General features: G+C 41.3%; 1 protein-coding gene across 2 annotated transcripts in view; it reads right to left on the bottom strand.

The window, feature by feature from the left end:
• Positions 1–17,965, bottom strand: part of MORC1 (MORC family CW-type zinc finger 1) — a 171,803-nt gene that overhangs the window by 7,313 nt on the left and 146,525 nt on the right. For both annotated transcript variants that reach the window (XM_031024182.2, XM_081797321.1), the window contains 3 exons: positions 14,808–14,954; positions 7,162–7,249; positions 5,534–5,587 (listed from right to left, as the gene is read on the bottom strand). In XM_031024182.2, coding sequence (XP_030880042.1) covers positions 5,534–5,587; positions 7,162–7,249; positions 14,808–14,954 — 289 coding nt within the window. The remainder of the gene's footprint in view (positions 1–5,533; positions 5,588–7,161; positions 7,250–14,807; positions 14,955–17,965) is intronic.

Genomic DNA, 17,965 nt, shown 5'->3' with positions numbered 1-17,965 from the left:
TATGTTAAAAAAAAGAAGATAGTAGGAAGGGAAAAATGAAGGGGGGAAATGGAGTGGGAGACAAACCATGAGAGACTATGGACTCTGAGAAACAAACAGGGTTTTAGAGGGGAGGGGGTGGGGGGGATGGGTTAGCCTGGTGATGGGTATTAAAGAGGGCACATATTGAATGGAGCACTGGGTGTTATATGCAAACAATGAATCATGGAACACTACATCAAAAACTAATGATATAATGTACGGTGATTAACATAATAAAATTAAAAAAAAAAAGAAGAGTATTTGGGAGCAGGGACCCAAATACCACTCCACAGTGGCAAACACTTGCCAATATGTGTGTATTCACACACATACACACACACGCTTACACAATGTATTCCATTAAAGGTGAGACTTAATTGTGAGATTTGTGGATTGCCATGTAAAGAAATCTTAGATTTTTAGAGCCTCAAACTACCCAGACACTTGTGTGGGGACACCAAGAATTAATGTGATGCTGAAATCCTTGGCCTGCCTCTGCCCATTCTTACCTTATTTCCCTGAGTTGCAGCCTCATTCTTCCAGGAAAACACCAAGCTCATTCCTGCCTCAGGCCCTTCACCCTTGCTGCTTTCTCTGTTCAGTGAGTTCAAGCCCAACCTCCACAAGGCTCACTGCTTGCCTCAGGTCTGTGCTAAAACATGGCTCAGGTACCCTTTGCTCTGAAATAGGCTGCCCCTTCCCCAACACACACCGTCACAGTCTACCCCCAGGCCCTGCACAATTATTTTATGTTTATTTACGTGTTTAGTAGCTATCACTACGTGATGTTACATTATGCTCTGTTATCTGTGTTTCCTCTAGAACGTAACCTCAATGTAAAAAAGCACTGGTTTTGTTCACCCCCTGTATTTCCCACATGTGCCACACCATTGGCACTAAATGCGGAGAATTAGGAGAGCAGATGTGCAGCATTCACAGCAAGGGGGTTTTAAGCACACAGGCCAATCCTGCCCTGAAATCCAGGCTATGTTCTGAGATCTTGGAGGGATACCCACTTTCGAACATCCTCAATTCAACCCACAAGAAGTTGATGACTTCCGGGCACCTGGGTGGCTCAGTCGGTTAAGCATCTGCCTTCGGCTCAGGTCATGATCCCAGCACCCTGGGATCGAGTCCGTGAGGGCCAGGCTCAGCAGAGAGTCTGCTTCTCTCTCTCCCTCTGATCCTTCCCCTGCTCGTTCTCTCTCTCCCCCAAATAAATAAATATATAAAACTCTTTTTTTAAAAAGCACAAATTGGAGGATAAGTTACTGATATTAATCCATGTACTTTAAGTAGCTTAATACTCTTTAATGGGGAGTCCTGCATCTGTGTCCCTGCTCAGTGGGGAGTCTGCTTCTCCCTCTGACCCTCCCCCCTCTCATGCTCTCTCTCTCAAGTAAATGAAATCTTTAAATAAAAAAAAAAGTTGATGACTTCCAATTAAGGCAATAACCACCTCCTCCAGGAAGCTTCATAGATGCTTCCTGTGGGGGTTTTAGTCAACCCCAGGGAGTGCCGTACCCCATGGCCAGAAGGTGGAGTAGGGTAAATAATTCAAGGAGGACAGAGTCATAGATAGCTCAGACGTCACCAGTCACACAGAGTTCTTAGTGTTCAAAGCTCTAGAATTTCACAGCTTTGCCATCTGAATGAAAGCCAGGGAACACATTTTGATAAAAGCAATAGTAGCAAGAAAACAAACCAAAACAAGTAAAATTAAAAAGAAATCTGAAAAACATTATTGCTTATCAGCAATAAAAGGAACGTACTATTGATAACACTTGAATGGATGTGAAGGGCGTTATGCTAAGTGAATACAGACAATCAGAAATTGACACATAATATATGACTCCATTTCTATAGCATGACTGAAATGACAAAATGATAGAGATGAAGAACCGATTAGTGGTTGCCTGGAGTTGGGGTGCTTGTTTGTGTGCAGTGTGACTATAAAGGAGAGAACCGGGAGATCTCTGTGGTGGTGGGAGTCTGGATCCTGGTTTTGGTGGTGGTTACACAAATCCACACATATGAATAAAATGAGACACTTATTTCACCAACTTCAATTTTGTGGTTTTGATATTCTACTATAATTATATAATTAAGACATAAGCATTGGGAAAAATGGAAAGGTACATGAGACCTCTCTACTGTTTTGTAATTTCCTGTGTACCTAGAATTACTTCTCAATAAAAAGTTCAGAAGGCAACAGTGTTCATACAGTATGACATTAAGAATGTTTATATAGCCCACTATTTTCAAGGTCATATCTTAGTCTCTCAAAGTTCACAGTTTTCTAACCAAGCAAACGATATTTCCTTCGAACACTACCAGCCAGTTTCCTGATTTATTCTTCTGTCTTTCTCAGGCTAACATTTTCAGGAAGTTTCTATAAAAGGTAGCAATTTTGAGAACTTTCAAAGCTCAATGTAAAAGGACTTCTGGTTGTATTAACCTTTTAATTAGGAGTAGAGAATTGTAACAAGATGAGAGGCTTAGTTCTGCTGGTTAAACCTACTCTTGTAGAGGTATTTGAGGCAGATCAAAAATGGAATTCTTTCCAAACTCCATTAATTCAGAACAGAATTAGGATTTGAAAGAAAGGATATTCAACTGAGATTTTAATTTTCTGCCTTGAACTTAAAAAGTCAGAGTTCTAGCAGCTCTGGAGCTCCAGAATCCTAACAAGTTAGCACAAAGGAAGTCTGGCCTACAAGAGCTATAGATTTTTTACTCTACTTATAGGTATGTGACACATGAGTGTTTATGTGGGCTGGTACTATAGCAAAAACAATCAACCTTGATTCAGTGTACAAATGGTAGGGTCGAGATGCATTCAAAGGTACTGATTGAATGCTGGCAGGATACAGAGTTTGATAAGAAAGAATTGTGAACTTCAAGGATTCTATGATCTAGTTAAGGAGAAAATAAAATACAAGAAACAACTACAATACAGGGCAGAAAATTTAATTATTGCTAAAATAGTTTTAAGTTTCTCTCAGAACACAGAAAGTCAAGATTAAGTTCACATGGACAGATTGAGGAAGGCTTGAAGTGGAAGGTGACATTGACCAGACCCAACATTGGGTGGGGAGGATTTCAAGAGCCCAACTGCAGACTGGGAGAGTAGACAAGAGTGCTCTGGGAGACAGCATGGGAAAAGGCTCAGAGGCAGGCCAGTCTGGTAGACTGGATCAATTTCATTTCGGATGGGGCAGGTGGTTTGTGAGAGGAAAGAATAAAAGATGGTGGTTTAGGCAAAGTCGTATAGGACCACCTATGTGGTCATAAATCATCTACTATTAATAGTAGTTATGGAAACCAGGACAAGGTGACCAAAGACATCTGTGACTTATCAAGGATCCTCCTGTGTTTTGATATAGCCGTCTTTATTAAAAGTACGCAGCTTAAATCAAGTTGCATAGATCTGTCCTCTACATGGATTTCAAAAAATGATTTTAATAGTTTTTATAACCATCCACTTAAAATTACCAATCAATAATAAAGTCCTCATGACCAGTTTCATGTTGGGGAAGTCATGATCACAATGATTCTGTATTTTGCTTGCAACAACATCTCTGTTTCAACAGGAACTCATGGTCTCCTGACTGTTTATCTTGCTTTGATTCTTTGAATTCCACTTGCCCTAAACACTAAGAGGATTCTACTCATCACTTCTGCTAACATGGTTCACCTTGTGTAAATACTTCCCTTATTCAGTCTGGTCTCCAGAACCCTAACACAGTCTGGCTCCATTACTGATCATACAGATACTAGAAAAATATCACTTAGGAACAGACGTGAAAGACACACATAAGCCTGGATAAACTAAGGTGCGTGACAACCTAATTCTTCGCAAATTTCTAAGTTTCATGGTGTTAAGTACTTAAGTCAGAGATCCCTAACCAGTAAATGAAGATCTATGGGAAGATCCAGGAGCCTGACTAGTAATTCTTGGAACTGGCTGCCACAGACTTCCAGTTGGGACAATTCCTGGTGGGTCACTAAACAACCTGCCCACCACACACCCCCCCATTCCACTGTCAGCAGCCCCCCATACGCATCTCATCATGCCACATCAAGGTCTCTAGTAAGTAAACAATAATTCTTTTACACCAAAAGGATGAGAAGCTGTGGTATATGTACGGCAAGTTACACACGCAGACCCTGTCACAGGATGAAGGAGCACAGTCTGGGTAAAGGGAAGATGGAAGACAGTGATGCAGAGAACGAGCATGGAGTGGGACACATCTGGGTTCCAATCCTGAAACTGTTACTTACTTGTATCATGACACTGACTATTACCTTGCTGACTCTCTCATTCCTCATTACTAACATAAGATAGTGGCATCTACCTCCCAATGTTTTGAGGGTTAATGAGGTATTGGCTTATATAAAAGTTTAGTTTAGTGTCTACCTCTACTGGGCCTTGATCAATCCCTGCTTTACATTCATGGATGAAAATAATATAGTGCTAGAAATAGGATCAAAAATATATTGAATGAAAACTTTGTCCTGTAATCTAGTTAGGAAATGTGGACAAGCACGTCTTCAAGGCTGAAAATGTTCAGTGACTCCTTTTCAATGGACATTATTCAGGAAATAAACTCACTCTTCAGTTGAACAGGGATGGGAAACCTTCATTTCCATCTGTTTATCACAGTCCAGTAGGCACCCATTCAGAAACATCAAAGGCAAATATATCGACAAGGCTGTGAAATTTAGGCACATCCTACACTTCAAATACTTTGTGATGCAGCCTTTCTAAGGAGGAGTCTGGTTTACGTTCTAATTTTCATCTCAAGTTTGTCTGGTTATATATCTTTGGGAACTTACTTCGTAGTTCTATTTCACTTATGAAACAAGAATATCCAAATCTATTCCATTCCCTACAAAAGAGATGAGGCGGTGCCCTTCTTTCTGTTTCTGCTTCCCATGATTCCAGGGGTCACCACGCACCTCCTAGTCTTTATAGGTTTGCATGTTATTTTTAGTTTTCCAGAAGATGGCTGTAAGCATAAGTACTTTTAGTAGTATTAATTGTTTTTATAACTACTTTTATAATGGAAAAATCATAAACTTAAAAAACTGTTGACAGGATACTAAAAAACAAAAAAAAACAAACAAACCAAAAAACCCCCCGGAGATATCAAACTCCAAAATAATTAAAAACTCTAATCTGCAAATGATTTCTGGTTTAGTCCAGTGTCTCAAGGACTTAACCTATTTCTTAAAGACACCGAACATCATATATTCTGTTCAAAATATAGTCCTACTCCCAGTGTTTCATAATCTTTTTGCTGTGGAAACATTTGCATTTTAAAATTCAAAAAAGATGTTGCTTTGTGACATCTGATATGCTACCCATTAATCTTAGTCTCGGTAAGAGAATACAAATTTGATTTCCTTCCAAACCTAACATTTGGAAATGTATATTATTTCTCCTTTGGAATACGGGATCATTTAGAATATAAATGACTACATTTATAAAAAACATTAAAAAGCTTACCTGGTTGAAGCACATTCTCAGCTTTTTGTTTGTCTGCTCTGGGCATTGCTCCAGCTGTTTTTGTAAATAATAGGACAGGATATTAGCTTTTAGAAAATGAGCTGTCTACAATGGAGTTATAATGTGCAAGTATCTAGTATAAAAAACCATCAAAGCCTAGAACTGGCCAACATTGGTACTGGGGTCTTTTAAGCCTGGGTCCAATTAAATTAAAGTATACCTCACCTTATTCCAAAAAAAAAAAAAAGATTAAGGCAGTTTACATAATAAACAACATGGTTAAACAATTGCAGAAGAAAAAAAAAAGTGAAGGAAAAGTAAATGACAAAGATTATTCAAGAGGATGTCAAGAAGGTAGCTGGAGTCTGGGTCTCTGGAATGGGAATACCACAGAAAAAGACTGGGGAGTTGCAGGCATATGGGATAGTATTTAAAGTCACAGACTTGTCTAGGTCACCTAGAAACAGCACTTAACAGAGAGAAGAAAATGGCCCAGGAATGGGCCCTCAGACGTGCCAACATGTAGAAACCAAAGAGAGAAGGAATTGAGTTGCCAGCAGAAAAGACGGGAGGAAGAAAAGCAAGAAAATGGGAAGTGCGTTGTCATGGAAGCGACACAAAGAAAGTGGTTCAAGAAGAAAAAAGTGGTCAAACTGGGCCAGTCTCTCAGAGGTCAGGTAGGATAAGAGTGACCACTGCATTTGTCGGCCTAGTGGTCACTGGTGGCCTCACAAGACAGTCCCAGGGAAGTAACAGGGTTGGAACCCTGGCAGGGAGATGGGGAGGGGGAGGAGGAGGAGGTGAGGGTAGAAGGTGAGGGAGCAGAAACCATAATTATACATTAGAAAATTAAGGGTTTCTCCCCGGGATCAGATTAAAGCATAAGTCACCTCTGTCCAATTATTTGGTGTTCTTTTCACTAACAGCCTTTCCATGTATATCCATCCTCTCCACAAGCAATGCTGAGCATGAAGGCAGAGAAAGCATCCTCCCACCCTCTTGTACCCCAAGGTTCTTCTGGGCTTCAGGGAGCACCTTCTGGCAGCCCCAGGCATGCACAGCTCACTCAGCCTCACCACAGGCTGCAGTGACTTAGCGGCCTGCAGACAACCCATATGAGCCCAGGTAGCTGAACAGAGTTTTCTTTCTAATCCTATATGGCACTGTCCCTGAAAGGAGGTTTGGTAAATAGAATTTTCTTCATCTTTCCCTGTGATGTGTTAATGATTTTAGTAAGACTAGTGCTCTGGGCACCTGACATGGCTGACCCACCCAATCCTCACCTCAGCCCCCCATAACGAGTGGTTGAGGAACATGTATCCAAGCAATAGAAACTCTATTTTTGGTGTCATGGAGGGAAGTCAGGGACCATGTCCTGTTTCTTTTCATCTCTGCAACTTTCTGTTCTCGGTCTGTAAGATCTTCCCAAAGTTTATCTGAACCTTGGCCACACTGGTTTTAAATGCAGTTTTCATTCTGAGTCATCCATGTGGTATAAAGATCCCCATGTTCATTCACTTAAACCATTCTAGGTCCTCCTCCCGGTAGCACTTTACAATGTGTCTTCAATGAAGATTAAGGTCAGGCTATTCTGTCATTCCCTCAAAGTTCCAATAAACCTGGCTTACCTCAAAACTTGCTGCAAGTTCCTCCACAGATGTGTAGCCAAATTCTGATGGTAGCTGATATTGAGGGAAAAAGTACTGAAGAATCTCCCTAGGAATATGAGCAGACCGGAGATGGTCATATACAAGGAACAGGGACGCAGCACTCACCTGTCAGAACTGCTGGGGGTTAAACATCTTGGCAAAGATGAACATTCATGCCCACCAAACTGTTTTAACCCGTCATCAAAGTCTTCCCCAAGAAGCATAGACTGGGGAAAGGGAAGTGGGCGTGGCTATAAAAAGGCAACAGGCGGAATCTTCAGGGTGAGGCGACTGTTCTGTATCTTGACTGTGTCCACGCCAACATCCTGTGATAGCGTTACCACCAGGGAAAAGCAGGTAAAGGGTACAGGGCATCTCTCTATATTATTTCTTACAACTGCTTGTGAACCAATACTTACCTTAAAATTAAAAGTTTATTTAAAAAAGAAAGGAAGAAAGAGGAAGAACGAAAGTGGAAAGAAAGGAAGGGAAAGGAAGGGAGAAAGAAAGAGAAAGAGAGAAAGAAAGGAAAGGAAAGGAAAAGAAAAAAAAGAAGAGAAGAAAAGAGAAGAGAAGAGAAAAAAGAAAAGAAATGAGAGTGAGAGAGAGGAAGGAAGGAAGCAGGCGGGCAGGCAGAAAGCAGGCATGGGCTCACAATGCCCATCCATAATCAAGCAGCCCAGAAAAGCCCTGCACCTACTTGAGTGTTCTCCTTGCAGAAAACTTAGCATTGCAAAATTTCTGAAGGAAAGACACTGTCTCCTGACTTTTTTTTCCCCTAAGAAAGCCAAAGAATTCAATTCTCCAGAATAATTCCTTTCATCTGGGGCTCTGCTGCTACTCTTAGAAATCATACGTGGACCCTGTTCTTTCCAGTGACTGGCCATTGTTCTGACAGGTGCTTCATTTTGCCAAGAGGCAGTAGCGCCCCGCCCTTGTAGGGTGACAGCTTTTTTGGGATTAGTCACCCAGATGATACATATCTCATTCCTGGGAGAATATGAAATCTAGAAATTTATAGCTACTCTATCTTAAAAGTGCATGGAGTGTTTTTGTGTTGAAGGGTTCTAAGAACCTCATGTGTATCATCCAAGGGATTTACAAAACTTTTCAACTGTAAAATAATACGGCACACAAAAGATAAAATAGCTGTTTCTTACATAATTTACATTCCGAGTTTTTTAAGAATATTATGTTTTAATATTCATTTATAGTTTTAAGGAAATTCAATCCAAACGTTAAAAATCCTCAGCACTACACAATGTCAAATATAACACACACACACACACACACACACACACACACACACACACACACACTCACACTCCTCAGAATTATTTACCCAGTTAGTAAGAAGGTGAGTGAGTTCTGGGCATTTGAGATGAGCAGAAATCAGATGGGATGGAGAAGAGACCTACAAGTTGAGTCCCGAGGAAAGGTGACCTGTGGTCACCGCTAGGGCTGGTTTGGTGGGACAGAAGCGAGGAGGTCTTTTACACAAACCAGCCCCTTCTCTCTCTAAATCCAGCCTCCCTTCCCTCAACACACGGTTCGAGCCTCTCCTGAGCAACAGTCCTTGTCAGGGTGGGTATAAATGCTTTTGGGTTTAGATTTACAGCATATCAACCATCTTCTGGGGAGGTGCTTCCAGAGAAGCACATTTCAGGTGGTGGTAGCGCTGGGTTGGGACTGGGAGAGGGTGAAGGGGAGGCTAGGGGAGAAAAAAGTTCTATATTAGTTCTGAATTATTCTCAACCTCGGCAATCTCTGCATCAGAATTTACACCACACATCATCTATCATCTAAATAATTTCTCACACAAACATACTAATATTTCTAAAGCTAGATACCATTTTAAAATAAAACACAACTTTATATAAAAGTTTTACAGCTTCTGCCATGTTGTATTTTCTCAATACACTCAAGCTCAGTAGTCCCCCAGATAGTCCCTGAACCCCACCACCACATAGCTTTTACCCAGTGGCCCCTGCCAGAGCCTGGCATCTGCTCCCATGCTAGGAACCCATACGTTCTTATTTCATGGAATTCAGCCTCATGGGGAATGCAGACAGGGAAGCAAGCTTTTCTAGGACAGTGTGATAAATGCTGGGATGAGAATGGGAACGCAGCGCTATGGGCACCGAGATGAGGGGCCCTCCCCATCGTGGGGAGCCCCGGAGGAGGAGGAGGAGTTAGCCAGCTGTGGGGCAGGAGGGTGGGGGCGCATGAAGCATGCATTCCCGGCCACTGCACTACATGCTGGGGACAAGTGTTTTCTGGCAATAGTGAGCCCCCTGGTCACATTCAACCACTCTTTATAAAGTGCTGGAAGTGTACTAAGTGCTACTATATGCTTGATATATGTAACTTCAAGTCATCTTTATGGAAACTCTTTGGTTGAGGACTTATTCTTACTTTGAGCCTCTCTGGTTTCCTAATGATTAAGGACCTCTCCCCCGCCCCCCCGCAACAGGCCCTAGCAGGTGCACTCTCCTTTGTCTCTCTCCCTCCAGGGTCTCTGCTTTCTGCCTTTGACTCTCTCTTCCCCAGAGCTGCTGCTAATTAGCTTTTCCCTCAGGGATTCCATCCCGTAAGACCTACAAGACAGAGGACAAATTACACAGCTCCTGTGGTCTCCAAGCACAAACACATAGACCTCTTCCTTTTCCTGAAAAATTAATTCAGAAAAACTGTTAGATGCTGTTAGGAAACTGTAAGACACCAAAAATGGCAGAAGCAAGGTCTGAACGTAGTTAAGCACTCTTAGAAAATTCCTTCATGTATTGTCTTGAGTCCCTTTCTTGCCTGGTATCCCTTGCCGGTATCTTCTTTTGTTCCTGGGAGGTATCAAACCTCCCTCCACTCACAAACTTCAGGTTTCCCTTAGGACAGAGTGATCCTCTAATCCAGGAAAGGTACTGTCAGGAGTGTGCCAGGAGGCGCTCAGCACCAAACTGCAGGAATAAAGTGGGGTCTGTTCACCGGTAGCCACTGAGTCAGACGGATACTGTGCTGTGGGGGACTCGTCAATCACGCGCCACCTTCTCAACAGGACTCTTGTCGCACAGGAACAGCCCTTCTTCCCTTGGAGCATCTACTCACAGCTCTGCCCTCAGACTTGATAATAAAATCAGGAACATGTCTTTGGTTAACACTGTCTCTCTTCTCAAGACTTTAAGAAAAAGCCTAAAGATCTTCCAGAGCTGTTACTAGCATCCAGGATTATAGGAGGTCCTCTGCTCGGATGCCCATCTCAGCTGAATTCCTATAAAATCCATACCCAAATCTGCAAGTCCAATCTGGAAGTTTTTAAAGAGTTCAACCAGGTGAGCTACAACCCTGAGTCAGCGCTGTTTCTGTCTGCGATGGCCAAGCTTGGAAGCGCTGCGGCTGAGGGTCATTTCCTTTTCACTCCCCTGTCCTATTCCCTTCCCAACAGAGTAGCTTTTTCTTAAGAAAAATCTCCTACTTGCATTAATACAGCTCCATTCCCTCTAGACATGAGCAGTAAAACACAGAAGTACCTGGTCACCCGGCTGCTCTTTTTAAAAAGTAACCAAGTTCATAAGCTTGGTCTTAGCTAAGAAAAAGAGCAAGCCTCTTACTTGAGGTAGATTGAAACTCTCTTCTCCAACCCAGTGAAAGAGAAAGATGAGGATGAACAGAAATGGCATAGCTTAATTTCATAAAACCTGGAATCAGATCACGTTTTTTGACAGACCCCCAACTGCTCATGTATTCACTTTTGTGGGCTTTTCTCTTGCTTTGGTAACTGGCAGCCACCTGTAACGAGGGACTTCCTTTTTAAAACTTATTTTTGATACTTTTAAAATTTAAGCTAACACAAAGCATGTTTGGGCTTTTACGGAGTTGAAATAAATGAAGTCTGCCTCATTATCAAGTTTACACACACAACAATGAACTGAAACAAGGTGTCCGAGGGTTAGCAGTTCAAAGCAAGGACTATGAGACGGTCAGGATTGAAATTCCAGCTCTACCACCCAAGAGTTATGTAATGCTGGGCAGATTACTCAAACTCTACCAACATCAATTTTCTCATCCATAAAATGGGGATAATAAAAATCTAATTACCGGGCTGTTGAAAGGTTTAAGTGAGTTAACATATGCAAAGCCCTTAAGACAGTGCCTGGTACACCGGAAGTGCATAATAAATACATATTATTATTATCATTACTATTGAGAGTGAATTGAGATTTAATACTACTCTAATATTAGGATCATCTAATACAATTTAACAGTGTGGATCTGAGTTTAGCTCATCTACCTCTGACTTAACACAACTCAGTCATACCCCATAATCTGAAAATATTTTAATATCCAGCAATACTACTCACTGCATTTTACATTAATCCCTCTCAACTTTATTAAAAGTATTCTTTGAGGGGCCCTTAGGTGGCTCAGTCAGTTAAGCATCTGACTCTTGATCTCAGTTCAGGTCTTGATCTTAGGGTCATGAGTTCGAGCCCTGCATTGGGCTCCATACTGGGCATGGAGGCTACTAAAACAAAAAAAAAAGGCATTCTTTGAATACCTACTAATATATGCTAGACAGGGTGTGGAAAATCCAATCTGTTTTCAAAGATGTTACTATATTTGGGGATTAAATAAACTAATACACATAAAACAAAAAGTAACATAAGTCAGAAAACACTAAACTGAGCATAATCAGGTAATGAAAATGAACAATGAAAGCTACTATTTTTATTAATTTATTCCATTAACATGAAATAAACAGAAGTGGCCGGACTCTACTTTGGCAGTGTGGAAAGGGATAAGGCTGAGGTCATGTCCAGAGTGAACCATGTGGAGGGAAAGGGCTCTATCGACTCTCTTGTGTGACAAGCCAGGCAAATCTGGGGAGGGATGGTCGGTGTAAAGCACATGGAACCCTCCACGTTCTACACAATCAGCCACAATCCTCATGCCCCGAGACATGTGAAGTCTAGTTAACACAAGGAATAACACGTGGACCAGATACAGAATAGTGCAGCACAGGGGGTAAGAACAACAAAGAAGACAAGAAATCGGTTTCATCCGTGAAATGTGAGAAAACATACTGCATGCTGCTGAAGGTGAAAGAGAAGATTGATAAATGAGGAGCTCATTGTGTTCCAGTTAAGCTTTGTGTTCTGTACAATTCTTTTTCCACTTAATATTTTTGTAAAACAATCACCACAAAAAAATGCAAGCCGGTACCAAAAAGAGCTGATTTAGTAATACATTTGGCTTTCAGAGTGTTCAGTTGATAATAGCGTGATGATTTCAAGCACCAAAAATTCTACATGTTCATTAGGGAGATGGTTTCCGGGAAATTTTAATTTTCTAGTGATGCCTAATTATAGAAGTGAATGTACTTTAATGTCTTAGTACACTCAATCACATTATACCCTTTTTGATCACACGTAACATTAAAATTAATAGTAATGATACACTTAAATGCAGAACAAAGATGAGCCAAGGAAAAAATTAGGAAAATGATGATACACAGTGGCACACCCAAACTCTGCTGCAACACAACCAGACAAGGCCCTCCAGATCTCAGTGTGGAGAACAGCGAAGGGTGTGTGTGTGTGTGTGTGTGTGTGTGTGAGATAAAATGTGTACATGTATACATACACACACACACACATATATACACATACATATATACGTTTCTGTATGTATATGCACCTGCATCTGTGTGTGTATAGAGTGGTTCAGAGCACGAGACGACAAATCAGGGAGCCTCGGCTAAAACCCAGCCCTGTCCTAGTAGCTGTGTAATTGTGACTTTGGGTGTATTAATTTCTCTAAGCTTCAGTTTCCTCATCCATTAAAAAAAAAGACTAATATCAACCTCATAAGTTTGTGGGAGTAAGGAGCTAATATATACATGATATTTGGGTGAGCCTAAAATATAATAACAGCTCAAAAATGATAGCTATTATTATCAAGAAGCAATATCCCAGTCATTGGACATGTGGGCACATTCCTATATATAATTTATTGCATACCACCCGGTCTTAGTGCTCAATTGACATGCTTGAATCTTGGAACCAGTAAGGAACAAACCAGGATTCAAATCTATGGTTACCCTACTTCAAAACTGAGGAGCTTACATATTACTTCTGGACAAATGCTGACAGAACTGGCTGGAGAATCCTATTCTTGAGGGACTATACTGTAGACCATGTCAGTATGAGACTGATTATCCATCCAGATCACTGGATTAGTGGCCTTTTTCAACTTCGTAACATCTGTACAACACTGAGGTCTGACCTGCTTCCATCCCATTCCCAGGCTAGTGGAGGCTTGCCAACTCAGGTGCCAGGGCAGATTTAGTGATCAAAACTTAAGTGTTAAGAAATGTATCACTCCAGCTTCATTTCTTGGTCAACAACTTGTCTCTGGATCCCTAGTATCATTAGTGAAGATGTGCCCTGATGCAAAGTCCAAGCAGATCCACCTACATATAACCAAGAGTACCTCCTCCTTTCTCCTAGGGCAGGACAGATGCTGGGAGTGTGTTTTTAAGGGATAGGTGGGACCTTCATGCCCATGTATGCAGAGCCCCACAGCCCTGGATGTTGCTGCAGAAATTTCCATAAAGCCCAGGACAACTGCAGAATGGAGTTCAAGTCCTATAGTGGTTTGCAGTCTCCTTTCACACACAAGACCAAAGCCTGGGCCTGAGTAGAAGTTGTAGTTACCTTTCTCTTTGCCAACTCTCTAATTCCATTCTTTGCCAACTCTCTACTTCAGGAAGTTTTTGCAGTCACTCACTGATTAGAAAGTCAAAGTCACAGTCCGCATGGAAAATACGATTCTAACCAGGGCATGTGGTGTGTTCTCCTTGGCCGAAAGCCTCTTATTTTACAACGCAGGACACTCACAGGCTATGAACCCTAACCAAACCAACTGGCTCCACTAATTCCGTGGTGTTCCTGCTCCTGCCCCCTCCTTCTCCCTCTGTTACCTATTTTAGAGCACTCTTCTGTATACTAACTTCTTTGGCTTGATTGTAAAGCCTCCTATCATTGGTCCCTAGTTGGAAAAATTTGGAATCCTGGACTTTATTCCATCTCTAGCTGCATCCTTTGAGAAGTGAGATCCAAACATCTAAATCCCTCATTTACCCTGCCCACAAATGTTAACCTTCTACACTGAACCAGAAAGTAAAACTCAATTTCCCTTGATAAGTTTTGTATCTAAAGCTACAAAAGGAGACTTTTCAGAAGGCCATTACAAATGTCATGAGGGTCCTCGCCAGGCAAAAACCAAAGAAATAAAAAACGAAAGAGGAAGTCATGGAGGGCGGGAGGAAGAAATTCAGTTAGAATTCTTCATAACATCCAGGAGAGAACTAACATTCCCCCATACTGCCAGAGCACGTGACAGACCGCCTGAGGACAGGCAGTTAGCGACTGCGGTTCTATTTCAAGAGACATTTAACCTGTGGTGTATCTGCAGTGGTATAGTTAGGAGACAAGTCATAAAGTCATTCTACGGAATCTTCTTGATAACTTTACCACCCCATGGGTGGGGGGAAAGAAAAAAGACCAGGAGTCGTCACTGCTTAGAAAGTTCAACAAAACGCATGGAAATATGTTAGCAAATATCTTTACCTTAAATTAGACGCCAGTTTTCTTACAGTTTCCTTGACAGATGTGCTTTGAGAAGACTCTTTCAGTAAAGCAGCAATGTGACAACAACCACTCACAGTGAAGCTGGTGTTGTGTCCAGGACTTGGACTTAAATCTTCCATCGGCGCGCTGCGCAAAAACAAGCCGAGGCTTATAATTTCAAAGCAGGAATCGTATTAGGTACCAATGAATTCGGAAACATTAATAGACGACAAATGAACTGTTAATACACAACAAATGAGAGCAAGGCCATAAATGTCATGCTAAAAACTCATTTAGGGAGTTACAGAAAATCCATTCTCAACTAGAAAAATTACTATTTATTCCTGACAAATCTTGTTTCAAGGTTTTGGGGGGAGCCACAATTAAACAGAATTGGCAGTAATGTATTCTTAACAACGGTAGTCACATACCATTTGTCTCATTTGCTGAAAGAGGCTTTTAAACCAAAGTTCTATGTTAGCCTGGGGGAAGGTACATACAGAAATAAAACAAAAAGGGGCAAAGTCAGTTGAAAGAACTATTTAGTCAAGATCTGAAGAAAAAAGGGTGTTCCAGGCGAAGTGTAATGATCCTGGGTAGAAATGAAGCAGGGCCGCTGGGGTGGAGAGTGCGGGGAAGGTGGGGGGTGGGGAGGGGGCTGGTACCCTGGGCCGGGGGCCGGAACTGGAGTTTATTCTAAGCAGAGCAGGCACGACCACCGAAGGGTTTCTTGCATGGAAGCAAGGTGATCTGCTGTATGTTTTAAAAGGATAACTGGCTGCAGCATGGAGAGTAACACACAACGAGGATGCTCAGAATCGTGCAGTGTGTTAAGGAGACCCAAAGCTTTCAATATTGTGGGAACAAAAAACGTTCAGGAGGGCTGGGGGACTTGCAATTTGGGAGACAAAACTGTGTAGGCAGGTAGGGGTCAGATCACGTAGGGATTTGCTTGTCAAATAAGGAGGGGGTTTTTGTAATCCTTTCATGCTAAGTGTTAAGACCACAGCTCTGGAGAGTTTTATATGTTTATACTGTATGGGTCATTTAAAAATTGGACAAGAGTTAATATCAAATAGAATGTGTTTCTACTGTCAACAGCTTTTTGGCATTAATTCTCCTAACTTCAGTTGATATTTTATTTAAGGCTAAGAACATTATAACTAATGCTTGTCTCTTAAAGAATACTTATACAGGGGCGCCTGGGTGGCTCAGATGGTTAAGCGTCTGCCTTCGGCTCAGGTCATGATCCCAGGGTCCTGGGATCAAGCCCCGCATCGGGCTCCTTGCTCAGCGGGAAGCCTGCTTCTCCCTCTCCTTCTACTGCTCCCCCTGCTTGTGCTCTCTCGCTCTCTCTGTCAAATAAATAAATAAAATCTTAAAAAAAAAAAAAGAATATTTATACAGTATCTGAAGCCTATTAACTGTAACTTCCTTTATGCTGAAATTTTATTAAAGTAGTCCTCTAAAAACTTTTTTTATCATTTTTTGGGATGCTGAAAAATCATGCTGGCGCTGGGGGATAAAAGGTAAAATGCACTACACCTGAGCACAGAGTCCTCTCTGAACCCGTTTCTCTTCCTGCCAAATAATAATAGTGCCGACCTCCAAAGGAAAGGGAAACGAAAGTGAAAATGAACTTTTGGGACTTAATCAAGATAAAAAGCTTCTGCACAGCAAAGGAAATAGTCAACAAAACAAAGAGGCAACCCACAGAATGGGAGAGGATATTTGCAAATGACACTACAGATAAAGGGCTGATATCCAAGATCTATAAAGAACTTCTCAAACTCAACACCCAAAAAACAAATAATTAAATCAAAAAATGGGTAGAAGACATGAACAGACACCTCTCCAAAGAAGACCTACAAATGGCTAACAGACACATGAAAAAATGTTCATCATCATTAGCCATCAGGGAAATTCAAATCAAAACCACATTGAGATACCATCTTACACCAGTTAGAATGACAAAAACTGACAAGGCAAGAAACAACAATTGTTGGAGAGGTTGTGGAGAAAGGGGAACCCTCTTACACTGTTGGTGGGAATGCAAGTTGGTACAGCCACTTTGGAAAACAGTGTGGAGGTTCCTCAAAAAATTAAAAATAGAGCTACCCAATGACCAAGCAATTGCACTATTGGGTATTTACCCCAAAGATACAGAGGTAGTGAAAAGAAGGGCCACATGCACCCCAGTGTTCATAGAGGCAATGTCCTCAATAGCCAAACTGTGGAAAGAGCCGAGATGCTCTTCAACACATGAATGGATATAGAAGATGTGGTCCATATATACAATGGAATATTACTCAGCCATCAGAAAAGATAAATACCCAACTTTTACATCAACATGGATGGAACTGGAGGAGATTATGCTAAGTGAAATAAGTCAAACAGAGAAAGACAATTATCATATAGTTTCACATATTTGTGGAACATAAGGAATAGCATGGAGGTCATTAGGAGCAGGAAGGGAAAAATGAAGGGGAGGGAATCAGAGGGGGAGACGAACCATGAAAGACTATGGACTCCAAGAAACAAATTGAGGGTTTTAGAGGGAAGGGGGGTAGGGGCATGGGTTAGCCCGGTGATGAGTATTAAGGAGGGCATGTATTGCATGGAGCACTGGGTGTTACATGCAAACAATGAATCATGGAACACTACATCAAAAACTAATGATGTAATGTATGGTGACTAACCTAACACAATAAAAAAAAAGAAAGAAAAAAGCACTGGAAATGACCCTGGCTCCCTGACACTGTGCCTCACTTGATAGCTCTAAACCAGCTCTTTCCAGGCTTATTTTACTTCAGAAAAATAAATTTCTATTGTACTAAAGAATAATAATAATAATAATAATAATAGTGCCGACCTCACAGAGATGTGCTGAGGATTAAACAAGACATACAAAGAATTCAGCCCAACCCCTACACTTACGAAGTGCTCAGTAAATAGCACCTAATTATTATTGTTATTATGATCATCTTTATCCTCACTACCACTATGAGTTTGATAAGATTCTTCCACAAAGACAGTTTTAATTGGACCACAGTTCTAACATTTCATGTTGTATATACAATTCAAAGATGATTTAAAAAAAAAGACACACACAACCTCATACAAACCTGAAAGCAACATATAATACACACACACACACA

This window comes from Leptonychotes weddellii, chromosome 1 (genome assembly GCF_054177405.1).
Source record: "Leptonychotes weddellii isolate Sample4059 chromosome 1, ASM5417740v2, whole genome shotgun sequence".
Lineage (NCBI taxonomy): Eukaryota > Metazoa > Chordata > Mammalia > Carnivora > Phocidae > Leptonychotes > Leptonychotes weddellii.
This window is presented reverse-complemented; position numbering and strand designations above follow the sequence as displayed.